The sequence below is a fragment of the Neolamprologus multifasciatus genome, chromosome 12 (genome assembly GCF_963576455.1).
Source record: "Neolamprologus multifasciatus chromosome 12, fNeoMul1.2, whole genome shotgun sequence".
In the NCBI taxonomy this organism is placed as follows: domain Eukaryota; kingdom Metazoa; phylum Chordata; class Actinopteri; order Cichliformes; family Cichlidae; genus Neolamprologus; species Neolamprologus multifasciatus.
The window spans coordinates 22,330,873-22,358,058 of record NC_140450.1 but is presented as its reverse complement, the minus strand read 5'-3'; the positions used below and the strand labels follow the sequence as shown (position 1 = coordinate 22,358,058).

The following is a 27,186-nucleotide window of genomic DNA, read 5'->3' as shown; positions in this document are numbered from 1 at the left end:
CCAAGTTTATCTGCGGCTCCCTCTCCATATCAGTGTGTGTGTGTGTGTTTAACTTCCCTGTGCACCCCTCCTGTCAGCCAGCACACACTGATAGGATCAGACCTGGGCACGACCCATCACATGCCAACTCCTCTCGCTCCGTCTGACCTCTATTTGTCTGTCTCCAGCTTTCCCTTAGTCCATTCATGCATCTCTGCTCCTCACCTCCACACACTTCTCCTTTCACCAGGTGTTCCTTTGTTCCTTTTCGCTCACATTTCTCAAAGGATCTGTTCATTTTCACTTGTTTGGCCTAATGCTATGCTGTCTACCGTGAACTATGTGAGAAGAATCCAGACAATGGAGGCACAGAAAACTGCTGGTCGACTACATCAGCTATTTTAGACACAGACAAGCCAACAAACATGGTACAATAACCCGCTTTACAGGGTGGCAGCTTTTCATGTGTATTTTTTGCTAAAAGATTACTAGCAACATGCTTTCTGCTATAGACATTTGACTATATCTTTAGTAGATATGCAGGCTCTAAACAAGGTTAGACAACTAGACATTGATATGATTGATAGTCACAATTTTCTGCAGTCAAAAAAAATAAAAAAGTTAACTAAACACACTGCCACTGGGAATCTCTAAGCTCATCTTCAGAAATTAATACATTTCAAGAAGTTTGGCAAATGTAAATCTAATACAAGACATTGAAGTGCTATAGCTTATGCAAAGTTAAACATTTGAACATCATACTGGAATTTTAAACCAGACAGTTGTGCAGCCTCCACCCCTGTGTGTAAGCCCCTCCATGTTTTGCTCCAGGCTCTTGTGAGAATGCACAATGTGGACTTAACGGTAGCACAGACAGACAGCTACGTGTAACTGACCTGCAGTCGGTCCCCTGACTAGTGCAGCTGTGTGAGCTGGGCTCAGTCCTGAGGCGAGTACCACTGGGACTCAGAGCCAAACTTCCCAGAGCAGGCAGGTAGAAAAGCACCTGTCAGAAGTCACACAGATATACACAAGGTCAGACAGTGCCTTTACACTGCAAGTTGATATGTGCGTCCTTGGGGAATTGAGGAAGCACAAAGTCACCAATGGAGAGTGAGAAAGCCAGATGTTCTAGTGCAATATAATATTCTGGTTAGACGACATCAGAAATCATTTCATGGCACATAAGGGCAAATGTAATCTATACCAGTTTTCAAAACTGTCATTAACTAATGCTGACCAACTGTGTGTTTTGCTTCTAACACTAACTTAAAGTGGGGGAAAAGAGAGAGAGAAAAGCATTATTTTTTTGTGTACAATTATATCAGACACTCAAGAAACCACTGTGAATCCAAAAAGAAATTCCAGAGTTTCAGGTAAAAATGGAAGATGATCACAAATGCACCAGAAGTAGAAATGACAAAATCTGCCAAAGGGAATAAGGAATAAAGGACAGGGAAACATGGGAACAAGAACCGCACCATTTTCTTGAGTGACAGAGGTTCATCTCCCATAGTGCATCCATTTCTGCAGCAGAGATTCCTGAATATGGCATCAGCCACCATCAACTTAAGCCTGGTAGAGCGAACCCTGATAACCAGCTCTACCAAAATATTCGGAGATAAATCTATGGGGAAAAAAAACACAGAGGAAACTCAGGTAAGAGAGCATCTTTTTAGAAGAGATTTTTGTTTTAGAATAAAGAAAACTGACCCCTTCGTGTCAAACTGTACAAATAAAAGAGAGACAATTCTGCTAAATAAAGTTTTTAAACTGCTTAAACGACTTCTACCACTTGTTAAGTAAATGAAAATGAAATTCAGAAACCAAACTTTGAACTTAGGACAGAATTTACATAACAGAAGTTTTGTTTTTCTGAATATACTTCCTGTTCTCAAGTTTCAGTTTTTAATCACTTACCCTGGCTAATGACAGCAAGATATTCTGACAGGTCTTTTAGGCCTTTTTCCACTAGTGTCTGGTTTAATTTGAAATGCTGCTGACACCAAAACTCCACCAACACAGACAGGAAATCCAGTAGGGTGTCTGCCAAGTGCAACTTCTGCTTCTCATCCCTCTCGGCATACTCCTTTAGAAAAGATAAACAACATTTTGAACCTAGCAAGCTCCATGAGCAATAGTAACTTTATTCATGAGGTCAGACTACAAATCTGCTGTCAATTATGGATCAAAATATAACATTCTGAATGACTGAGCACATTATCCAATAAGAATATCAAAGTAAATTACAGCCATGGCAGCCTGTATCAAAAGCTGCATTAGTTGTTTTACAGCACTGGACAAGAGGGTGGAGTGCTCCCACACAGTCCAGAAGGTTCTATAGAGCAAAGATCCTGATGCTGATGCTGGAGGGGCTCCCTGGAGCTGCACAAACTCTCTAAGGAAGGACAAAAACCAGGTGTAAATAAAGATGGACAACCTGAGGCAAACACTAGAATGAATGTTTCAAAAAATAAAACGACAGCTAATTACAATAGCAGCAAAAACATAGATGTAGTACAATTACTATTTACTTTCAAACAGCCACAACTGCAAAAAGTACAACAAATACAAACATTTTTGCATTTGTGTAGTTTTATTGAAGAATCAGTGACTCACTCTCACTCTGTTTATTTGGAGGAGTATGAATGACAATTCATCAATTCCATTTACCTGTTATCATGTGCGATTAGGCCTGCAACTATTAGGATGGTGATGCAAATTTTGTAGTAAAAAAAAAAAAAAAAAAAAAAAAAAAGATGAGCTAAAATTTTTTTTATTAAAATAGAGACTTTCAGCTTTTATTCATGGGGTACAACCAAAGTACTTAATTATCTGAATAAGAACTACAATAATTTTTATACATAGCCCCCTGGTATTAAAAGTAACTAGACGACTGAGTGGCAAGCAGTTTCAAGGTCACATGACACCTGTTGCCCGTTCCCTCGTTATTCAATGACCTAACCCTTCTGTCACCTAACCCCAGCAGGTGACAGAAGTCTACATTAAGCAGGAAAAAAAAATCTCAGAGGGAGCAAAAACATTACGTGTAGTACATTTTTAAAAACAAGCTCAGAAGCACCAAAGGTCCTAAAAGACCACAGAAGACAGCTAAGGTAGATGATTGCATAATCCTTTCGTTGGTTAAGGAAAACAGTAAAGACCTGGCAGAACATGTCATGGGAGGAAACACAACATTTGGTGAAGTTCATGGGTTCAAGACTTCAGGCGGTCGCTGTTTACATAGGATTTTCATCCAAGTATTAAAAAAAACAATAATTAATAAAAACAACATCAATTTGAAATTAAGCTACTTTGTTCAATTTCTTTTGAGCCTCTGGAAAAAAAACTAACAACTAAAAAAACCAAAAGGAAGCTATGAATAAAAAAAGGAAAAAGGCTGTAATTCCTAAACAGCTAATAGAAGTCAATTGCTGAACACCTTGAATTAAATCTGAAAGTCTGGACTTTAATCGCATGTAGATTAATTTGTGGCAGCATGAAGCAAAATTGCAAAAATATGCGTAATTTTCCAAATACTTAAAAACCTTACTGTATCAACTCCAGCTAAACTACAGTGATTGTTAAGAATTTCTACACGTATGTCCTTGCAATACAGATTATGAGCTTTGTGACTAACAGAATAGGAGAAATCAACTCTAAAGCTGTTTTCACACATGCACTGCAACCCTGAACTTGACTAGACATTACCCATAGGAGCTGCGTGTGAGAACACAAATGTCCTAATCATTTGTATCAGACATTAAACAGACTTTACCCTGCCAGCTATCCAGCACAAAGTCTTTATAATGTTCGACAGAGTCCTTGTAAGAGTAAGGCAGCTCTGCCTCCTGTATGATGTGTGAGTGCCCAACCAATCATTTAAATTCTAATTATATTGAGATATAATAATGAGAATACGGTCGAAGTGGACATGTCAGAAAGGGCAACTTCAAGCAACGATTCTCCCGACATGTGTGAGGTATTCACGTGTGAAAACTGATTGATTTAAAATAAATAAATAAAAAATGGTTCTTTCTCCAACTGAGTTTATTTAAACTGTTACCCGGCAGTGACTGAGTGGAGCTCCCCCTGGAAGATCTTCAGGAAGAGAGTCAGGATGTAACAGTGGAAGTGTAACAATGTTGGAAGGCCGGGTCCAGGAAGTGCGTGACAGGTCTCTTCACTAGACATAGAATATCTGGAAGATTAAATATTTGTAAGATTACCACAACTGCTACCTACTAGAGTGTTTGTTCACTACACATCACATGGTTACTCTTCATTTTTGCAGTATAAAATTATTAGCAGGAATAATTACCTGATGGCTGTCTCTAGAAAAGACCACAAACCCTTCTTACACCGAGGACACTGCAGCACTTGAGTAAAATACTGTTTCACTGACTTGGGAGCCATCCAGGGAGGGTTGGTAATAAGCAGTTTATCAAGGACCTGCTGGAAATTTCTCATGAAGACAGATGTGGCGTTACCCTGTGACATAATCAGCACACAACAACTGAGTTCCAGTTGGTTTGAATGCGGGGATGTACATACAGACTTAAAATTCAGTGAAGCTACAATTTATTTATTTTCTTAAATAATGGATGTGACGATGCCAAGAATGTAATCAGAGCCAAACAATAATTTAAGTTTTTGTTTTGTTCTTTTTAAATAAGTAAATAAGTAAAAGTTAAGTAAAGTAATTAGTAAAACTTATTTCCAGCTGGTCCAGGATGATGCAGAGTAAATACAGTATGTTTGTTTGCTATCACTGTGCACGCTCTTGTTCTGATTTTGAACTGTTGGTCACATAAAGTTAAATATTTGATGGAAATGTGAGGATGTGATGAGATCTGATATTTCACAGACTAAATTACTTATCAAAAAAAGGTACAATAACTAAATGAATTATGAGTTACATCTCTAAATTACAGTTTAATCAAAAGACAGTAAAACCAATAAAAAGACCTCTCAAAGCCAGCTATCCACACTCAAAAACGTGGAGCAAGTTATACTTTTGTGCAGCCCCTGAGGATATTGCACTAGCAGTAGGTGGGAGTTTCTGCAGTATGGTAATGCCTACCTGCTGAGCGTATTCAAAGAGGGAGATCAGGTGCGGCGCCGGTGGCAGGAGGCCTGGGTACACACCGCTTCTGATTGAGTCCAAGGCTTCAGTGAAGAGGCCACACTCTATCATGCAGCCAACATTGCTGAAGTCCATTTTTGTTGCCTGGAGAAATACAAGAACAATGATAAAATTCAAGAGGTATATGGAAAGCAGAAGGAAACACAGCATTCAAAGAGATGGATGGCAGAAAGACGAGGGGAAAAAAAGTTGAGGGCAGAAGGGTAATGGAAATAGGAAGTGAACGGGCTTTAAAAGTTCTTGGGGGTCATTTCTGACTGTCTGTTATGGGTAAATGGCATATGGAAAAACATGAGCACTTCTATTAGCAATATCCACTTGGGTAAGGTATGGACAGGACAGTGGAGAGTATTGTTAATAGGCCTGCCAATCAAAACTCTCAGATCAGCTGACAGTGGTGGTTAAATTGTGACCTGGGTATGATGCGCCCTTGCTCTAGATGTCACTTTCCATTGAAATGCATGACATAAAGGAAATTAAATGACCTGATCCTCTTGATGAAACATATAGTTATTGTAGAGATGTACAGTAGTGATCAAGCGTGGGGGTTGATATGTCTGCACATCTACCTGAGCCAGGGGACTATAGGGGTCATGGTAGCCCAAATATTCAAGGAAGCACAGTCTTGGCTGGCCCTAGAAGCAACAAAAAGAAAGAAAAGAAAATGATAATAATGTCAAGAAAACACAAAACCACTCGTAAATTTTTAAAAAAAAAAAACCAAATACACACCACTTGTTTGATATATGTCTTAAGCTCCGCCTCCAGAGTTGAGAAATTGTCCTTCACATCTGCTGGATGAGCCTCTTGCTCTTCGGTTATGTTGAAATTCATATCCACACGATTGCTCTGACCCCCAAACAATAGGCTTTCAGTCTACAAGATAATTTTTTTTAACATGAACTGTTTAATAAAGATCAGACTAGTATGTGCACATATAAATGAAGACCATAAAAAAAAAATATTTATTTATTTATTTTTTTAAACATGCATTTTTATGTCTTACCCCAAAGAGGTGCTGGACTATGTGGCTCACAGGGTAACAAGGAGCACTGTGGGATTTTGAGGATTCTGTAACAGGTTTCGCCATGACATGAGTGATAGAGGCATAAGAGGGGGGAGGGCAGTGATATACTTCAGCCCTGCCTGCTTTTAGGAGTCTGTGAATGAATAAAAAAAAACCAAAAATGTATTAATTAACCAGACACTCGTTTTATTTGAACATGGGTTAAAAGAGAACAAGGGCTTGTAACCGTTTGAACATTGCTCTGCGTGTGGACCCTTGGACCATAAGGAGCACCCTCCAGCCCTGAAAGGCCCCTTTCAGTCTCCCACTGGCCACTTTCTCTCTCCACTGTTTGACAGGGTAGAAGGCAGCGGAGGAACCTGTGGAAATGGCCACCTCATAGGGTTCCTCTGCGAGCCAGGAGCCATTCTTAACACTGTCCAGCACGTAGTCGGGAGTTACAACCCACTTTCCTAGCAAGAGACGAGCAGCAAGAGGGAAGAAATTCAATAAAATGTGTTATGTTACCTCTAGGACTTAAAAAACGTAAGAAACAATGAAGCATTTTATGGCTACGTTAAATGTATGTAGGCTAAAATAGCAACAAAAACAAAGATCCACTGACATGAAATTCACAGCCATCATGACTCACCTGCAGCACAAGCTGCCAAAAACTTCTCGCTGGACAACACCTGAGGGATTATGAGATGGGTGCAAGTGTGCTGATATACCTATAAGAAGGCAGTTTAAGGTGGTTATATGTAATCATCACAAGACAGTTTTGTAAGTGGAGCTTGTCAATAACGCAACAGTTGCAGTTTGAAATCAACAACAGATGTTCAGTGCAACTAACAGTGTTCCACTTTTAGGTGGATCCCCAGTTCATTTATTCACATTTATCGTGTAAGTTAATAGATGAGGATGCTAGGTTGTACCATCTGATTTAGCTGCAAATCAGGGCAAAGTAATCAGCTCCCCTTAGACATTTATAGTTTTTGTCTGAAACCTAGTGCCTAGTGCTTCTTTAACAGCATTTCTACACTAGCTTTGCTCAAATGCTCAAAATTTGTAAAATCATGTGAAAACCGAGAGCTACCTTCCAACTTACACACAGTATAAAAACTTTAGCAAGAGTTTGAGCTGTCACAGGAGAAAGCTTCATGACAAAAACAGAAAGAAAACAGTTTAGACTTGAGAAAAAGAATTGTTGATGCACAAAGTAGAATATGGATACAAAGTTATCACAGTGTTTCCATTTTCTAAAGACCCCAGAACAACTTCCAAGAGACTAGTGAATGACTTAGCCAAGTTGTAAATTGTATACTCAAAGAAGGCAATCATTAGACACCTGCACAAGAATGGAATGCGAGGTTGCAGATGAAGAAAAACTCAGAAAGACTGCACATGCTGAAACCACATCTTTTGGTCAGATGAGACAAAACCAGGGCTCTCTGGCCAGAGAGACCCTGCTTATCCTTGGAGAAAGAAGGGTGAGGCATACAACCCAAAGAACACTATCCCCAAAGTGAAACACGGTGGTGGGAGTATTATGCTGTATGCTTCAGTGCGTCCTGAAGTGGGAATCTCATCTCCGTGAAAGGAATCATGAAAAAAAGGATATGAAGATTTTGAAAGAAAATCTTAAGCAGTCAGCAGCAGAACTGGGTCTGGTTTGCTGCTTCGTCTTTCAACACAACGACGACGCAAACCAAAGGTCAAAGTTAGCGCTATTGACCTGCACAAAGGTCTAATAATTTTAACCCTGATAGTTTTGGGGTTTTGTGCAATCATTTTGGTTCTGTGTGTGAAATAAGATCCAAAATAAAACTAGGACGCTTGGAAAAGCTGTATTAAAAAAGATCCTTGCTGTTTAACAACACTTTAATTGAAATTCTACATATACACTAATAGTTTTGTTCTCATTTGTGTAGAGGGATAATCAAAGCAATATATAAATATAAAAATACAATTGAAAACTTTACTTGGACTGTCAAGACAAAGACACAGAACACAGACTTCCACAGAACTAATTAATGATTGACAGCAAGCACAGCAAGTAATTCATTCAGTCAGCTACTTTAGGAACAAGTGCATTTCCTTTTTGATTGGTGTCTAAACACTTTCATCATTACTTTAGTTTATGATTGGTCTCTAACTATTATGTTTTCTTACATCGCATAGGCTGAATAAAGACTAAACGCATCAGGAAGAAAAATGAAATTATTCACAAGCTGCAACCCTTCAGCTTGGGCACAAGTGCACGTGGCATTTCCCTAAAATCTACTGAGGGATCTCAATCTTACTCACTGAGCCACCAATGTATTTCCCATCCAGCTGCTGAATTCCCTGGATCAGAACTCTCTTCTCATCGCGGATTTTGATCCCAGAAATCTGGAAGACGTGTGTGCAGGTCTCCATCTTCGCGAAGAAACTGAAGAAGAGCCAAAATGAAGTACTTCGTTAAACTGTAGGAGACAATAAGTTATGATAGATCGCATCATTCATTGGCCAATCTAATGTTGCAGTTCTTGTTTGACTAGATGACTTAGATTGTTTTCACGATAAGCTTTCACTGTTGGTACATCAGGAAGAACAATGTACTGTTCAAACTGCACATCAAGAATATTAGCTTAGCTAGTTTACAAAATTCATCAAAGTCAATACTTACACAGATCGTGACAAGATTTTATTCAGTTGATAATTAACTAAGGCTTGCTGGCATATCATTTGCTTTGCAGCGTCAGAGTAGACTAACTAACAAGAAAAAAAATATCAGTTCTTTTCTATTCAATAAGTAATGTCAACTGTTTTAATGGCACAGCTGATCAAGTACCTCGGTCATACCACCAGTGGTAACTTCCAATTACACCCGGGCGCGCCAAACTCTTGTCACTGACAAAAACATCCAACAAAGTGAATAAACTTCGACCAGTGTGTGGCTACTTTATCCGAAGCTACATTAACCGTCCCAAACAAAAATCCATGGCGCATTCGCTCTTTAGTGTGGATAAATGTTCAACATAACGGCCAAACGATAAGTTTAATGAGAAAAATTACACGCGAGTACACCACCCAACTTGCAAGGTTGAGCAGCTTTATGAAATCCAATTGTTTTGGAAAGACAGGGGGGGATCTCTCATATGGTAACATTTTTAACATGCATTCTCAATAACAAACGGCTATATACTTGATTTAAAAAAGACGTCAGAATATATTAAATATATGTTTTAAATAAAACATCATCTTCGATATGTAAAAATTATGCTATTAATTCCCGAAGGCGAAAGCGTTTCCCTACCATTTGATTCGTCAGTTGGAATTTCCCACCGAGCGGAAGTTTTCATAGAGCTACTTCCGGGTTGTTGTCACGGACGCTTTCAGTCCCCGGAAATCGCCAAAAAAATAACTAGATGTTGTGCGGCAGTGGTTGAGTAACGGGGCTATTTTATCGATAGATAACCAATAAAAGTGACATGCGACTTCTGCCATATCGGCTGCCCGGGAAACTGTGTACATAAACTGCTTAGTGCAATATTTGGTGACAGCGGTAGATATCCTGTCATAGTAATGCAATATCATATTTTTATTGGCTGTTGAATTGTCTCGGTTTTTGTTATTAGCTACAAATAGTTGTCGCAGACAGATATCAGCATGAAGTGACTACAAATGATGTCGGTCACATTTTCCCCGCCGGTAATGGATTAACACCGGATGGATTAAGTAAGAGCTTTTGTAAGGTAGGACACGCATAACATGCAACGCTGAGTGAGTCGAGTGGTTTCATTCGGGTTTCTTTTGTTTTATACGACACACGAAACGGCTTTTTAAAGATACAGATGAACTGTCAAAATAATCAAACGCAGTACCACTTCCTTGCATGCGGTGAGCTTAGAGGTCTGTGTGTGGCTGTATGGCAGGAACTACGACAAGCAGGTAAAAGTCAACAGTCTCAGCAGGGCCTGTCTGTATTCTTTGTGGTTTTCTTTCATTATCAAAACAACAATATGGCTAAGTCTTTGCTTTGTAATCATAAAATTATCATTAATAGCGAGGGGAAGAATCATTAATTGATAAATGTTTTGGCACACTTTGGTTTTAGTGTGTTAACTGGTTACAGTTGCTTATTTTGCTTTTAGATGAGGTTTTATAAATATGATAGGCAGTCTTTATCCCTTTCTTTTGTTGTATGGATGAAATTATTAGGATGTAAAAAAAAAAAAAAAAAAAAAAAGTCTGATCTGGAAGGTCAGAATGTGTCAGTGCTTGGCCAAACACCCCCCATAAAGAGCAAGTGACAGTGACCAGCTCAACTTTTTTGGTGATAAGCTTTTATCTGTTGAATCCTGGAAGTGAGTCTTGTAACATTTACAAACCCAATCTGAACAATCGGAAAACTGTGTGAAATGTCAATAAAAAAACAGAACGGAAAGATTTGTAAATCACATAAACCCACATTTTTGTTTTATGAAAGAGCATAGAAAACATATCAAATGTGAAACTGAGAAATGTATCATTTAAAGAAGAACGAAAAGGTCTGTTTGAATTTGATGACATCCACACATTTCAAACAAATTTGGTACATCCCCTCTTCTTTTAACAACAGTCCATAAATGTTTGGGAAATGATGAGAGATGCTGGACTTTTGGGAGAGGAATGTTGTCCCATTCTTATCTGACAGAGAATTCTGGCTCAACAGTCTTCTTTGTTGTATTTTTTTATTTCATTATATGCCAAATGTTTTCAGTTGCTGAAAGGCCTGGTCTGCAGGCAGTTCAGCACCCAGATTCTTCTATTATGAAGTCATGTTGTTGACTTCAGTATGTGGTTTTCTTGTGGTTAGGGTTTGGGACATATGTTGGTCTAAAATGTGTATATATACCTTTCAGAATTACCAGTGCCTTTCTAGATGCCAATTCTATAGGTCAATGGATTGGATTTATATAGCGCTTTTCAAGGCACCCAAAGCGCTTTACAATGCCACTATTAATTTCATCGGCCCCTCTGGCTTTCTATAGGTACTAATGCACCTTCATAACAGCAGACATACAGGCCTTTGCAGTTAACATTGTTCTTTTTTGGGGTATTAAAAAAAATTGTGGAGTAGTGAAGATAAACAGGAAAGTAGAGAGAGAGAGAGAGAGGGTTAGGACACGGTGCACAGGTTGGACTCAAACTTGGACCTGTGCCCAGCACTCCAGTGAGTTGGCATGTGGTCACCTGCTCACCCACTGAGCTAAAGTGGCATCCGAGGAACAATTCTCTGAAACTTCACAATTTGTACACAGAGTTTTTTGCAGATTGGTGAATTTCTGCTCATCTTCTGAGAGACTCTGCTTCTCTCCGACGTTCATTTTATACCCATTCATGTTACTGAACTGTCGCCAGTTAACCAAGCTGGTTGCAAATTTTCCTTTTTCTTTTTAGTATCATTTACTTTGCTAGCCTTTTGTTGCCCCCATCCCAACTTTTTTTTAAAGAGATTTTTGCCATCAAATTCAAAATGAACTTGTATTTTTCTTGAAATTGTACATTAGACCAGTTTAAACACGTGTTATTTCCTGTTTTCTACTGGGAATAAAATATGATTTATAATGCACTGAACAGAGTTTTTGTTGGGATCCAGAACAGCAATTATTATCATTATTATTATTGTTATTATTATTATTATCAGAGGTCAAATGTGACATGATATTGAATGCAAACTATAATGTGATATTCAGTATCATTTCCTAAATGTTGCCAATACCCACAAAGACAGCAGAATTTAAAGTATGATTATAAAGATAAAAGACATTGAAAGTTTGACCTTATTTGATGTTGAAGAAGAGGTCAGAAGTCCAAAGTAACTTGATATTTAGAATCCACGTATATCATTCCCTAAATTTTTTTTTATATTATTTTGTCAATTCAATCAATGGCACTAAGAAACCATTTTAAATAGCTCTGTATAGCAATATAACGTTCACCTTCAGATCAGTCTATTGACCTTGAAGGAGAGGTCAGAAGTCAAATGTAACGTAATATTTTAAGTCTTTATGTTGTAATTTCTATAGATTTACACAACACTTGTAAGGATTATTGTTTTTATAAGGCCTTATATAAGTTATGAGGCTTTTTGTCAATTTTCAACCAGTGAATCATTAAGTTGACCTTGAGGACCTTGGTGGATGTAAGCCAAATTTTAATAGATTGTTAACATGACTCAACTCTACAACACTACAAATTTTAATCAGCATTCATTCAAAACTTTTCAAACTGCCGTGTTTACAGACAGAATGACCTGGGCTTGCAAATGCTACCAAAAAAAAAAAAAAAACCTCTTTAGGGGAGGTAATAGTAATAATCATCATCATCATTTTTTCAGTTCATTTTTTCCGTCTGAAGATTGTCATTACATGCCTTTTTTTCTTAAGTCTGACAGCCACTTTTCTGAGTCGCTTCCAGACCTTTTAAAGGAGGAAGCTGGCCCAGTGGGTTTCATCGTTTATTACACTTCTCTCAGCTTCTGAGGTGGGACCCAGTTTATTAGGGATTTACAGATGTGCGACCCTGGGTATGTTTAAGGGAGTAAACCATGATGATCCAGCTTCTATCAGTTAGAACCAGGTTTTATTGGAGCCCCAGTTGACAAACTGACATTGGAAAACGTAATCAACAATAATTCTGATAAATGATCATTTATCTATGAGTTAAAAAGTGGTGTAAAAGCAAAAGCAATTGATAGTACTAACCTCTCAAAGGAAATGATTTCCCATGTTTGTTTGTTTTTTTTACTGCAACATATATCAACCAGTTTTAATCATTTGCATTCATCCAGTTTAAATCATATTAATTTATTTACTTTTGTCTCATTTTTATCCTCTGTACAGTAATCATTTTCCAACATTCAGTCTTTTTGTGCATGAGCACTAAATGCATCTTTAGGATCGGAGTATTTAAGTTTGCTGAACTCATGGCATTTGCAATAAGCTAAGATATATGATCTGCTCCAGTGTCACAATATTGTCTTTTTTTTTTAAAGGGTTGTAATTGACTCATTGCTCAGGGTACTTTAATACTGCTGAATGATGGTAACTACTCAACAAAACAACAACAAAAACAAGTAATATTTGGTCGTCGAGGAGATTGGGAAGTCATGTATTATTCATTCCCTCTGTGTAGGCTAATCACATAGGCATTTTTTAGGTTGAGGAAAAAGTTGTTGCGTTCTGAAATCTGGATGGTTTAACACAGCATATTTTAGGAAGATATTATATCCACATATTTCCCTATAGCAAAGACAAAAGTGACCGATACATTTTTACAAGAGTTGTGCCTCTTACAAAGCCAGTGATAAAGTAGCCAGTCAAGATCATGAGTCAAAATCCAAGTAATGTAGAGGGCCCCTTGGTTGCACTGTAACAGTGAAGCAGTGGCCTCCTCTGGGTATTAATGAGATAGTTCTCAGCACTAGTGTGATCTTAGATTATGCACCTGTTTAATTTATTATGTTTCCTTTAAAGCAGACTGTTAGGTACCCTCTTTAAAATAATGTTGACTTTAACTTGACATGCTCTAAGTGGTTTTAAAGCGGCAGCCTGGGGGATACGCTGCTAAATATTTCAGGACAAACTCATTACTGTAAATGGGCCTGTGTGTTAGCCTAGCTGGGTTAGACAGGCAGCAACAAGAGAGATTGGACAGTGATGTGTGTGTGTGAGAGAGAGAGAGAGGGAGAGTGTGTTTCCTATCCTGGTCTAATAGCTGTGGATTTGATGTCTCGAGCAGGCAGCATTTCATTGCTTGGCCCTGTTGTCCCTGTTGCAATGCTGCGAAACACACAGGGGCTCCTCCAACATCTGCTTTCTAAAGAGCTAATGACAAGACAATGGAGACTGGATGATTTAAAGTATAGTACTAATGAGGCCCTGTGTGATGCCTGGTGAATCCTAACACACACACACACACCTACACACCTACATGTACACACTCACGCTTAAGATAACAGATGATATTATGGCAGAACAGGAGGTAGACACCCAGCAGACATAAAGTGAGGACATTCAGACCCTCTGTCCATCTGTCTGTCTATCCTTTTAGCACCTGAAAGGAAGCACGGTAGTGTAGAAAGCGCAAACACACAAAGAAACTATTCAAATTCACTCACATACACACACTATCTTGCTCAGTCTATATAATTACAATGTTGAGTTCCTAATCCGTGGATTGAAAATCCTTTTCTCTTTTAGCAGTGACTGGGCATAGACCCCCCTCTCAGTCAGTGGCGCAGAGGGAGCGTGATGATGAGGGGAAGCAGTAAGAGAGAAGAAGAGAGGGAGAAATAATAAAGGACAAGCTTAACTGGTGAGGCTGTCAGCAGAGGAAAATAATATTTGTCCAGCTGGACAGGCCTCCCTTTGTGCAGGCTAAATGAATGTTGAGCTTCCTGTCTACTCTGTCAGGGAGAGTGGCATAGACTGTACGCAGCAGCGAAGACGCAGAGCGGAGTGCAGGGAGCTGTTTGGAGTTTGACAGGGATTATTAAAATCAGAGCAGATGACGAGGACGGGGCGAGAGGCGGAGTGTGAGAAAGCCAAATTGACACAGACACTCTCCATTACCTTCCACTTGACTCGTGCTGATGACAATGTTGATATGAGACCCAGCAGTGCGGCACTGCCGTGGGATTGGCTGTTAGCATGAGCATTAAGCACCACAGGGTGGGGGTGGGAGGGTGGCCCCGCAGTTCCAGGAGAGACCATAGGAGATGAGTTGTTTATTTAAAGCCTTGACTGAAGAGCATCTCACCTCATTGTTTATTTATTTGTTCTTTTTTTCCTCTGCTAACTTACTGTAGTGTCAGTAGGTGGAAATGGTTAGAGGCTCAGGCAATGCATTTTGATCAGGAGCCCTCCAACTGCAAATGATTTTTCTGAGAAAAAAGGGAGGGGGGGCTGTTTCTTGTTGATAACAGACTTCCCCTTGTTTCAGGTGTTTCAGGTGAAATTGATTTTAGCCTCTTAATAAGACTTCTGTTTGAGGAAATTTCAAATTAGATCACATGAGAATCTGTGCTGGGTGTACAGAATGTGTGCGCCGCTTCTCAAACAGCTGCATTGATACAACACTCTAGATCATGCGGTTGATTGATGTCAATCTACACTGCTGATTCAATCCTGACACCAGTGAAGCCTTGTGCCTTATTTTGTTTTATAACCTGGTACAGATCTTTTTCTTTTTTTACATAACCTGTCCTATGGGACAGTTTATCAAGCAGAATCATAGTCTGAATGTTTTGCCGACTCCCTATAGGCCCTTTTGTTAGTCTTTTAAAATTTTATTTATTTATTTATTTATTAAAATTATTCTCCGAGTGAGTATGATGCCGGGTAAAGGCCAGGTTGCTGAAAGACAGGAGAAGAAGGCAGAGGAATAGAAAGAGAAAAGGGACAGAAAGTGGGGTGTGTACACTGGTAAACATATAATGTGGTGATAAAGAATGCTTTCCCTATCTTACAGAGCACTATGGAGTGGCCAGAGGACTTTGCTGAAGACCATGCCTTTGTGGAGCTGCTGGTTCCAGGTGTTTCCAGTGATCTGGACTTTGAACAGCTTATGAAAGACACAGAGGAGAAGCTCAATCTCAATGCCAACAGGTGAGTCAGAGTCGCAGAGGGCTTGACTTGATATAGTTTCCTGATCTTTATCACCGCAAACATATGTTGTGAATTTCACATCACCCAGACACTTTACACCCCTTTTTGTCACCCCAGATAATAATAACAGTGACATTTTAAGTTGGTTTATTTGTGACGGATTATTTCCTGTGAAGCGTTCCTTTTGTTTCTGTGGATGGCAGGTGAAGTGCAGGAAACCCAGTGCTATATAGTGGTCAGATTAGTATTACAATAAAAAAGCACCGCAGTAAAGTATTTTTTGTGAAGTTTTGATCGATAACAGTACTTCAGACATTGGATGTTTTTCACATATATTCATGTGGCTCTATACAGTTCTGTGACAAAATGCTACAACAGTATGAATTAAGTAAGTAGTGGCAGGTGCCTCTAGTTAAGGGTGTTTTAATTTTATAAAAGCTGAGGTTTTGTAAGGTGTGTATTAAAACAATGCCAAAGTCTTCCCAGAACTTAGTGTCCCCGCGAATTGCCGTGTTCAGATGATGCAATGCTCAGAAGAACTACAAAGAACCCAAAGCTATATCTCAGACTCTACAGTCCTCAGTTAGCATGTTTAATGTTAAAGTTCATGATACTACAATTAAAAAAAAAAAAAAGACCTAACAAGTATGGCTCGTTTGGAAAGATCACCAAGAGAAAGACTCTTCTCTCTAAAGAGAACATGCTAGCACACCTTAGGTTGCAAAGTTAAAACTGAACAAACCGCAAGACTTCTGGAGCAATGGCCTTTGACATAACACAGTGCCACGTCTGGGAAAACACCAACAGAGCATGTCAGTACAAACACATCATACCAACTGGCTTGTTTTGTAGTCATGTCTGGGCACATTGCAGTCATTGAGTCAACAGTGAATTTCCCTGTATACCAAAATATTCTTGAGTCACATTTGAGGCCATCTGTCTGACAGCTAAGGCTTGGCCCAAATTGGGTCATACAACAGGACAATGGTCCCAAGCACAACAGCAAGTCTACTACAGAATGGCTGAAAAACAAAAGAATCAACGTGTTGCAATGGCCCAAGCCCAGACCTCAACCTGACTCGAACACTGTTATGAACAAAAGCAACGCTGTAAAGAAATGCGGGCCTAAATGACTGAAAATGACACAAAAGGATTACTTGACGTTAACGCTGCTCAAGTTGGTTTTATAAGCTACTGAACAATAAGGTGTACTTACTTTTCATAGGATTATATGTAGCAGTTGATCTCTCAAATCTCTAATGTTCAGTTATTAATGACTGCCTCTTACTTAAGGTGGGATTGTTTTTTTCTGATTGCATGCATGTTGGCTGCACAGATAAGAAAGCAGTAGTGGAGACTCAAACTGGTTATGGGCACAACTCAACATCACATGGCTTATGACAGTGTTTCCTATGATGGGGTTTTTTTTCTACATCTTATTACACTCTAACCTGTCTGTTTCATATTTTTACTAGACATTTTACACCATTTAATACTTGAAGGGGGGATGGTAAAAGGATTCAGTGGCTGCGTGCTAATGCAGAAATCTCTGCCTCTAAAATACCTCCCATTAAAAGATCACAGTTGTGTGCGTGTTTGTGTCTGTGCTTGTCTGTGTGTATGTTTTAGCTGGTTGCAACAAAATCAGATTTTGTGGTTATATCCACAGATGTATAACGCAGCATCTGTTGCAAGATTGGTAAACAGTGGCAGCCGTGTGGAGGAGTTAAATGACAGATTATCAGTGTGGCTGTGTGTTCTCGAATCTTAAATACAGTAATTAAATCCACACTCTGATTACAACTGTGAAACTAAAGTAAATAATTCACACAACAGAACAGGAAAAAAACGAGAGCTGATAATGATTGTCTTATTACTTTGTAGTCGGGAATTAAATCTGACCAAGATGCACCACTGTATTGTAACTTGCTTTCTGATTCAGTTTTAATTAGATGCTCTAATAACACATGTAAATGTGGTTTGTGACTACTGGATGCGATGTCTTTGTCAACTTAAATGATATAGTTTCTAACATTTTAATTCTGTCTCTGTTCATTATTGAGGGGATTATTGTATTAAGGGACACCTTTCAAAGTTTATATCTTCTCCAAAAATTCAGGTTTGTTTTATAAATTCTTCTTAATTATACAGTAAGAACAGTCTGGTCATCATATGTGGCAGAAATGCATTCCCAGGTTGTTGTTTTTTTTCTTTTATGCACTGAGGACTGAAATATAGGTATCAGTCATTTATTACAGATCCGTATAGTGAGGGAGTACAAGTAGATTGTTAAAAAGTGAGACACGGGGAAGAGAAAAATAAGAGAAATCTATATTTCAGGTCTTTTATCGTTTGTGGTGTTGTGAGGCTGAGGGCAGATGATGAAGGACAGGCTAAATGTAGCAAGTGAACAAAGCCTCACTCTGGCACCATTAGTGTCTGGGACTCATCCCTTCTTCACTCTCTCTCGCTGCCTCCCTCCCCTTTTCTCTTTTTCTTTCCTTCCTCCTTCTAAATGGGAACATAATAATTGAAGATTCCACATCTTGAAACGAAAACCCTTGGGTAGGTAATTCAAGGCTTATTACAGAAGGCCGGGCCATTTTTCTGCTTTCTAAGCATTAAAGGGTTATTTTGTGTTCCTGCAGATGGGAGAGGGATAACCATTATGAGAACAAAGCGTCCAGATAATGGAGAATGGGGCTAAAAATAAGGCAATCCTCCTCTCGCCGTGGGGGACCACTGGTCAGTATCTCTGCAAGACTGCAGCCAACTTCCTCCGAGACTACTCGTTTTCTGTCGGGACGCATCCAGGCAAATAAAATCTCGCAAGGCCTCTCGTTTGCCTTTAACCTGGGTGGGCTGCAGACATATACACACCTACACATACATCCAAAGCTCACTCACCTGCTGCCTAATTGATTTATCAGTGTCTGAGACAAATTGCGGAAGTGGAGGAAAGGAAAGGAAAATTGGGAGGCAGAGGAAACAGAGCTGCCTTCACCCTTGAAGGACTTCAGCCCATGTATGGGTCAGAATGACTGGCTTGTTCCCAGTTCTCAGATGTCAGAGATTTGCCTAAGAGCTGCTGTTTAATTGAAGGAGAGTAAGATAGGCTGACAACAGAGCTGGCTCCCCCAAATTGAAATGCTGTAATCCATTAGTTTTCATCAGATGGGACAGTGCAGGGGTGGGTGTGTGTTGCCGGATGGAGCAGGCCACCAGGAAAAGACCTCTAATGAAGTGTCAGCACAAGCACTGAGACTCCAGACAGGCCTCTAGTTTCACACGGGCAAGGCAAATGACTCTCACTAATCACTTGCCAATCTTGATCAGGGTAGAGTATCAATACTTTTACATTTAATTCTTGGTGTGTGTGTGTGTGATTTTCAATGCGTGTGCATACCAAAGGAACTGAAAACGTGCCACAGTAGAATATCGTGCAACGGTCCTTTTCAGTGAACAAAAATACTAGTCCTCAATGTATGTCATTGATTTTGTGTTAAGCTCTGTGTGACACGTGTGTTAAGTTAGCATATCACCTATATCAGTTCTCCGGTGTCATGGGTAGGCTGTGTGTCTTGGGGGATGACGGCTGAAAACACTAAGTGGGCAACAGACTGGGCCAAGACGGGATTCGTTTTCAGCCTGTTCATTCAAGCTCATTCACTCCTTTTCCCCTTACAGAATAGGCCCCTTTGATGGGGGAGATATTTAGTTCTCAGGCGGCTGGTTTGGCACTGACTGGAGCTGGGGCTTATTTGAAAGGGATCTTCCTGCCCCCGTTGTCTCCATCCCCCACCTCCTGTAGGCAAACGGAGGGGAGCGGAGCACGACAGACAGACGGCCCCACAGCAGCCCACCCACACTAAATTAATTCTGACAAGAAACTTAAGATAACGTCAAAGCGCTGACTAATCGCAGGATTGGGTTTCTGTAAGTCACGGAGCTGTGAAATGTGCCATCATATCTAATAAAAGACCTCCAGTTGCTCCCTTTCTCTCTCAGCGGTGGTGAAGGTTGGCGGGTGTTGACTATCTCCCTGAACTAGACTGAAAAACAATTAAATTTCACTTCAGCAGTAACAGTGCAAGTGTGTGTGTCTGTGTGTGTGTGTTTGTCAGTTAGGGTAAGATGATTGACATATTTGTCAAGAGGCCTAAAGAATTCTTTCCTCCTAGTTTCCTCTGCCTCCTTTCTCATTCTCAGGGTCTTTTGTTGAGTTCTGCTCTGGCGTTTTTGCCATTAAGGGTTCGTCCATTGTTGTCTTTACACAGATGGTTGAGTGGTTTTATTTTCTGTGACTTCTCTGTTTTCTACCCATTTCTGCCTTCCTCTTCTCTCATACTCTTTCTGTCTCTTTCCTCACCGTCCAAGCTGCCGGCAGTGGAAGTCATCAGGTTTGGAGCTAATCCTGCCAAGTTGATTAGGCTGCAGGTAGCATTCACACCAGCGGCCAAAAGGTCATCACATTGTAGAAAGCTGGATGGACTTCTTGACACAGACCATCCACACTGACTTTATGACTTAGAGCACAAGGCCTTAAGGAGGGGTAATTGAAAGGCGAAAGTAAAGAAAAAAAATTAGGAAAGTAAGAGTGTTGAGGGGAGAGAAAAGAAAAAGTAGAAATGGAGAGAGAAAAAGGCAAGTCAAGCCTTGAAAATGTACCCGGAGAGCAGGTGTATTTGCTGCTCTCCGGGTACAACACTCTTACAAATTAGGAAAGTAAGAGTGTTGAGGGGAGAGAAAAGAAAAAGTAGAAATGGAGAGAGAAAAAGGCAAGTCAAGCCTTGAAAATGTACCCGGAGAGCAGGTGTATTTGCTATAGCTATTAGAGCATGCTTTTCTTGGGTGAAGGCAAGAGTGAGGTGATGAAGAGTGGAACTGGGGAAAAACTTGAAGCCTAAGAGCAACCCCCCCACCCCACCCCACCCCCCGTCTCAGTCTATGGCCTTATATTGGTCAAACATGTCTGTCAATCACACTGATATATACTGCATGTGTATAGCAAGAACGAGTCCAAGGCTATCTAAGTAGAAAGTTCAGTCTACTTACATTTTTGTGTTACATGAACTGGAGAGTTTGTGAGCAGTGAGCTACAGATGGACAGCCATTTGAAACCTTCTGTCTATGTTGAAGTCCTGATGGGGAGCCCTGAATGAACATCCATGTTTATGACTTACCATAAACACACATACAATGCTCTCTGAAGCCATTTAATCTACAGCAACTGTTCCGAGAGTTATTTAAAACAGAGAAAAGTAAAGGGTTGTTATTTGGAGTCCACTGTATCCACAACTGCTGCTTATCAGGAACTCACTGCTATATTTTCCCTTGAGAAAGAAAAGCCAGAGATCTCACACAAACAAACCAGCATTTCAGCACTCCATTGTGTTGTTTAAAGTGATGTATACTAATTTTACACACAGCGCCATGGGCAGTTCGGTGTTTTGCTCGGACCTTGCTGAAGCTGTGTTTTACAACCAGTGAGCTTTGGGCAAATGTAGTGAAGAATTGCAGCACTCACAATCTGTCACAAGGCAATGTTTTTTCTATGAAGTAAGCGTTACCTAGAATCACACACAGAGACACGTGGTAAGGTGAAAGACTTGCTACACATATGTAGAACTGACAGTTCTACATATGTGTAGCAAGTATTTTCTGGTATCAAATCTCTATAAACATACAAAAACGGCACTTTATAATCAGGGTTTCTGTCAGTGGGCGCATTGGTGTCAAGAGAATAAAGTGAAATGCATCATCTGGCCTGCCTAAAGACGAAAAGAATGCGAGAGGAAGGTAGTTAACGAGAGCGAGAACAGTATCATCAGGCAGCTTTCAATCTACAGGATGGCAGTTTGTAACAGTCTATAACATTTTATCCCCTTGCGTTTTTCCCCTCTGAAACGAAAATGTGTCAGATTGAACGGTTATTTAATGTGTTGCCATTGTAAGACATCTGGATGTGTTCATGGCCCAGGAGCGGGCAGGAGGCACTTTATAGTCCCCGGTAGGGGATGAGCTGAGCTGTCTGATGGGGAAATTGCACTTTGGCTTTGTGTCATGTATACTAACACACATACAAGCATATGTGCACATGTCTGAGAGACAGAAGTATAGGTGTGCAAAAAATATATATATTTTTTACTTGTTTCACTATTTGAATATTTATCTTTTATGACACGGGAAGTACTAGATCACATAGTCATGCATTTCAAATTTACCTCTCAAAAGTCCCAAAGCAATTACATTGACACCAAGATATGCCATTATTTAATCATCAACCCTGTGATTCATACTTTTTTTTCTTTATATGAATTTCTTACTTGATTTTTTTTTCGTCAGCTATCGGATTTCCAGATGATTTGTTCAAGCTCTACTATCACTATATGCACTACTACATACATTCACAAAGCCTTGAGCCCAAGCTCAACTATGAATACACAATCAAAAATGAACACAATAGTGGCATTCACAACAGCATACATGCTTAATTATGCAGGTATGTAGTTGTACACACACACATGCACACACATGCATGCACCGTCTTACATACCCAGATATATATGCATTGATTTGCATGGAAATGACTAAACATGTCGAGCCCAAAGATGTCATTTCTAATCCGTCACATTAAAGAGGAAACTGAATAGCTGATGCCGTCTGTTAAAATCAAAAGAGCGATGTGTGTGTGTGTTTGTCTGTGTGTGTGTGTGTGTGTTTGTCTGTGTATGTGTGTGTGTGTCAAGGGAACAAGTAAGACATGAGATTGCAAGAACTGTATGCCTCAGATGCCTGCCAATGTCTGTAATGCCACTTCACACCAGATGCTTAGCACACACTTGCACACTGATATATCGATGTCTGTGTTCATTACTGTTGATGCTTCTGTATGCGTCTTCTCACAGCAGAGACACTGAATAGGAGTGAGGGAGAGCCAAATGTGACGTGCTGTGTAGGTCCGTGTGTATTTTTATCACCGAGTCTTTTTGTTTGTATCACTGCTGCGTTGACATATTTTATGCATTGTTCCTGCGTGCTTATGGTGTAGCACCAGCTTTTGAGTATGGTTCAATGATTGTTTTTGTTTAAATGTCTCAAAAGTCACCTGTGAAATGGAAGGCGCCTTCCCAGATGATCTTGACTTGATTTTGTCCAGTCACAAATTTGAGACAAAATTGAATTTATAAGGTTGCAAGTCTATTTCATTTCTTTCTGTTTTGCTGGTTAAAATCTATTTTCCATCCAATGTCTTAAATTTAAGGTTACTTTGGTATGTGTTTTATTCTTGTACTTGGAACCTCTGTATGGTTTTATAGTCCTTAGCTCTCTGATTTCTGTAATATATCTTTTTTTGTGCTCAGCATTGAACAGCAGCTGAAGGAACTCCAGGCTAAAATAGGAGACTCCCACACAGCAGAGCGTCCACTGAGTCCCACAGAGTGGCTGCAGTGGTTCTCCCTCAAAACACAACAGAGTGTGAGGCCTGTTACCCAAGGACATCAAGAGCTTATGGACTTCTTCAGAGCTCTGGTAATGCATCAAAATCCTAATGACTCGTTGTTATCGTCATCATCGTCTCCAGCTATTCTTTGTAAACATTTCACCAACAGTCTGTAACACATAATTTGTCTCTAAAATGAGAAAGCTGGATGTCTGATAACTTATCGTGATCATAATCATTTCATCGTTTGTGATCTCAAATCCCACTTAACTCCGGTGTTTTTCTGTTATGAAATATCCAGCTATCTGGTAAGGGTTAGGGTTTGTTTATGAATAAGCGGTTAAGATTAGAAGACACTCGTACTGCACTGCCCTGTCTTCAGGTATTTTTCCTCTTTCTCTTGTGAAATTAAAATCTTAAATGATCTGTTCCTTTCAGCAACAGTACCTGAGATCTGAAGAAGAGTCGAAAGAAGAGGTGACGCTTCAGCTACTGCTGAATCTGTCGTCCCAGTGCGGTATTTGCTTCCCCTGTAACCACTCTTCTTCATCCCCACTTTCGTCTCTTCATTCTCAACTGACTGCCTCCTCCATCCAGCTGGTACATACAGTCAGAGAAGACGCTTCATTAGCGGTAATGCACCATTTATTATCCATTTCGCTGTTTCCGTACAGACTAATTTAATGTCTTATGGGCTGATGAATTTCACGTGTACTTACTGTTTTTTCTTTTAATCTTTAATCTTTACTTAAGATCCGGGAGGTGTGGGATGATGTGCGACTCCGACTCAGACGCTACCTGATGGACCAACTGTTTTCCCGTAGTCCAGAGCTTCCTGGACCTCGACAAACAACCGCTCTGTCCATCCTTGAACGGGTTCAGTGTCTGCAGCAGATGTTCTTTCTTTATCCCGAGTCAGAGGTGCTGCAATTTTACCAGGTACACTAAAATAAGAAACGATTTCCATTTTTCAGTTCATATAAATTCCAGATGAGTAGAGGGTGTTCACTTTACATGCATGTCAAAGGCTGCTAATCTTACACAGACATAATATTTTGTTTTTGTGTATCCAGGGCCTAAAACGGCAATACGTGCTGGGTATTGTGCACTCCACCCTGTCCACCAGTCAAATTGGTGAGACTGGTTTTGACAGGCTGGCTATGGGTTTCTGCAGCATGGTGCCGATTCTGACTCAAGCCCTCAAAGAGGAGCTCCACGTCCTTTCAGGACTAGCAGAACCACACACGATCCTTGGTTTTATTAATGAAGCCTACCTCAATACAGTGGCCACAGAGTTTGCCTCCCTGATGGAGAGAGAATGTGAGACAGCTCACAGAGACAACACTGCCCCGAGCGTCAAGACAAAAAAGTATTCAGTCAAATCCCGGGCAACTGTAGGTAAGCATAATTTGTTTTCTAAATGTTTTTACATTCATTTATTCTTTGTCCTCTTTCTGTCGCTAGCAGAGTACATTTAGTTTATTTAGCCTTGTTGCTGTTTCTTTCACATCTGCCTTCTTTCCACCTGCTTCTCATTGTAACCCAGCAGAGGTGATTCTCTCTCTTGCTCCTCTCCGTCTTTGCTCTCCAGTGGTAGTGTGTAGTGATCTGAGCTAGAACCAAGGCCTCTGTAAGTAGCTGTCAATAACTGCTGTTCCCATTATAAATGCTTTCTTTTTACTGCACTGTTTTCTGTGTTTGCGTTCTTTGCTGCCTGCCAACAGGATAAAGAGAGGTTTACTTCCAGGACAAATATACTTTTAAACACTATTTACTCATACTGCATTTATGACAGCAGTAAGCCCTGATCTCGGAATAGTTAAGGCTTGGTCAAGGTGTGTTTAACCACTTTAATCTTTTGAACCTAAGAGAATATATGCAGTGTTACATTTGCAAAGCGCTTGATGACAGTTAAGTTAAGAGCAGAATAAGAGTTTAACATTCTCTCGATCTTTTTACACATGCCATGGTATTTTAGAGAGAAAAGAAACCTCAAGAAGTATCTTTTAATATTTGCCACTGATATAAAATGTGTCACTTTGTTGGACGAAGAAGTAGTATTATAAACAAAGACCAGAGAAGGGCAGACCTTCGCTCCCTGTGTCACCCTCTGATACCTTCTTCAGCGTTCTTGTTGTTTTCTTCATCTTGGCCGATTTACAACTCGCTGATGGCAAACATTCACAATAAAAACAAGTGTGCGAGCCATTGTTTACTTTTCACAAAAAATGGTGCACATGTCAGCTTCCCTGTGGAACAGGGGGAGAAGTACTTTTGCATCTGCGATTCTTCGACAAACACACCACCAGCTTTGCTCCCCCCCCCCCCCCCCCCCCCCATCTCTCTCTTTCCATCTCCCTCTTTGGTTTTTACTTTCCCTCTCCTTAAACGTGAGATGAGAGGAGGGAGCCAGGATAATTGGCCATGCGTCAGTTGGGCTGTTTGATCACGTAACGCTGTGGAGGCTACACACCTACGTGCCGCTCAACAAACCGTCAAATGTAGCACCGGAGGCAGAACATGGCTCCAAAGGGAGCGAGGGACCCGTGCTGTGTAATGATGGTAAAATGGAGCAGTTTTGCCTGTGCTGGCTTTACTTATGCGTTTGTGTGTGTGTTCAACTATCAGCTGCAAGAGAGCTTTGAGGGCTACAACTGGGATTACATTTTCCTGTTGTTCATTTTTTAAGTCGTCCCCCCACTACAAAAAAAAAAAAAAGCTCGGGAAACCACATATCCTCTATCCAAATGCCCATGGCTTAAACATTAACACATAATCTGCTTTCACACTTTACTGTCTATACTGTATGCTACACCCATAATTGTCAAGACAATTATGACAGCAGTAAAAAAAAAAAAAGGCATTCTATTTTCATAGGCATCCAATGACTCCTTAGATCTTTCCCTCTTCCCCTGCTGTGTTATTGTTTATTTCTGAAGAAGAGGCAGGCGGTAGGTATATTTTGATAAGAGCCATGCCTGGGAGAATCTGCGGACTCCCAGGGGAGTAGCGCTGTCTGTAGCATCAGCCACTGTCAAACCACTGAACCATTTAACAACGTTCACAGCGAGATCTGCCTCCTCTTTTAACCCCACCGACTCAAAGGCAGACTTTGACATTGTACCTAGACAGATTTAAAGGGTCTGAGCACCTCCACCTCACTGCTTTTCTTTTACTTCGTCTCTTCCATGTCCATTTTCTCACCCTTTTTCTTCTCCCATTTTCCTCCTACTTTTCCAGGTGTAATGGGGTGAACAGTGGGACTGGGGCAAGTGCGAGACAGGTTGGTTGGTCAGGAACAATACGGGCTTTAGACCTTACTAACACACCTCACTGAGTCTGTAGGGAAGTGGGTGGGCCAAGTTTAGGTGTGTGTGTGTGTGCGTGTAATTTTGCCAAAACAAGGCAAGTAATATTTTTTACATTTGGGAACCATTATCTACAGTTTTGATACTTTAAAAGCATTTTTCTGGGCTCTTAATGATATGATTTCTGAAAGCATAAGTTGGATTGCAAATGCAGACATTTACAGACATTTACAGGACACTGTATTAGCTAAAAATTGCAACTGAAAAACTGGCAGTGTTACCAAAAGTGTTTTTGTGCAATATATTTTCACCTGTTGATTTTCATTTTAAGGTGTATGCGTGACTTTGTAAGTCAACATGTGTTCATACAAACTCTGTTTTCAGTGACCTTTCTGGGGTGTTTCTGATGTGTGTGTGAGCATACTAATTTCAGGCCTACTTAAAAAAAACATTATCAAGAGTCATTTAATACCTCCTTTTTAAAAATGCATCATTAAATTTACATATATGGCATCAGTAATTTACATATGTATGCATAGGAGATCCATGTTTTTGTAGGACATCAAAAGCATTCATTCTAACTTCGCTGCACGCGCACTCACAATTTTCTTCCCTAACAATCGACCACAGGGGTGAAGTCGAGGTTGTGAATTTCTGTTCAAACACTC

General features: G+C 40.1%; 2 protein-coding genes across 11 annotated transcripts in view; one reads left to right on the top strand and one right to left on the bottom strand.

Moving 5' to 3' along the window:
• Positions 1-9,505, bottom strand: part of slf1 (SMC5/6 complex localization factor 1) — a 34,554-nt gene extending 25,049 nt beyond the window's left edge. Inside the window, exons 1-15 of one of the 8 annotated variants that reach the window (XM_085181440.1) lie at positions 8,965-9,354; positions 8,800-8,885; positions 8,439-8,562; positions 6,784-6,862; positions 6,379-6,604; positions 6,132-6,285; positions 5,858-6,001; positions 5,695-5,760; positions 5,063-5,209; positions 4,301-4,470; positions 4,046-4,180; positions 2,230-2,377; positions 1,900-2,068; positions 1,461-1,606; positions 876-985 (exon numbers count right to left, since the gene is read on the bottom strand). In XM_085181440.1, coding sequence (XP_085037566.1) covers positions 876-985; positions 1,461-1,606; positions 1,900-2,068; positions 2,230-2,377; positions 4,046-4,180; positions 4,301-4,470; positions 5,063-5,209; positions 5,695-5,760; positions 5,858-6,001; positions 6,132-6,285; positions 6,379-6,604; positions 6,784-6,862; positions 8,439-8,562; positions 8,800-8,885; positions 8,965-8,973 — 1,913 coding nt within the window. In that variant the 5' untranslated portion in view covers positions 8,974-9,354. Of the gene's footprint in view, positions 1-875; positions 986-1,460; positions 1,607-1,899; positions 2,069-2,229; positions 2,378-4,045; positions 4,181-4,300; positions 4,471-5,062; positions 5,210-5,694; positions 5,761-5,857; positions 6,002-6,131; positions 6,286-6,378; positions 6,605-6,783; positions 6,863-8,438; positions 8,597-8,799; positions 8,886-8,964; positions 9,355-9,429 lie in introns of those variants that run through there. The other 7 variants (XM_085181447.1, XM_085181441.1, XM_085181446.1 and 4 more) reach the window with 7 other exon arrangements.
• A 12-nt stretch (positions 9,506-9,517) lies between these two features.
• The window catches only part of kiaa0825 (KIAA0825 ortholog), a 119,724-nt gene continuing 102,055 nt past the window's right edge, over positions 9,518-27,186 (top strand). For all 3 annotated transcript variants that reach the window (XM_085181437.1, XM_085181438.1, XM_085181439.1), the window contains exons 1-6: positions 9,518-10,064; positions 15,630-15,766; positions 23,131-23,299; positions 23,649-23,843; positions 23,964-24,149; positions 24,284-24,608. In XM_085181437.1, the coding sequence (XP_085037563.1) occupies positions 15,636-15,766; positions 23,131-23,299; positions 23,649-23,843; positions 23,964-24,149; positions 24,284-24,608 (1,006 nt within the window). In that variant the 5' untranslated portion in view covers positions 9,518-10,064; positions 15,630-15,635. The remainder of the gene's footprint in view (positions 10,065-15,629; positions 15,767-23,130; positions 23,300-23,648; positions 23,844-23,963; positions 24,150-24,283; positions 24,609-27,186) is intronic.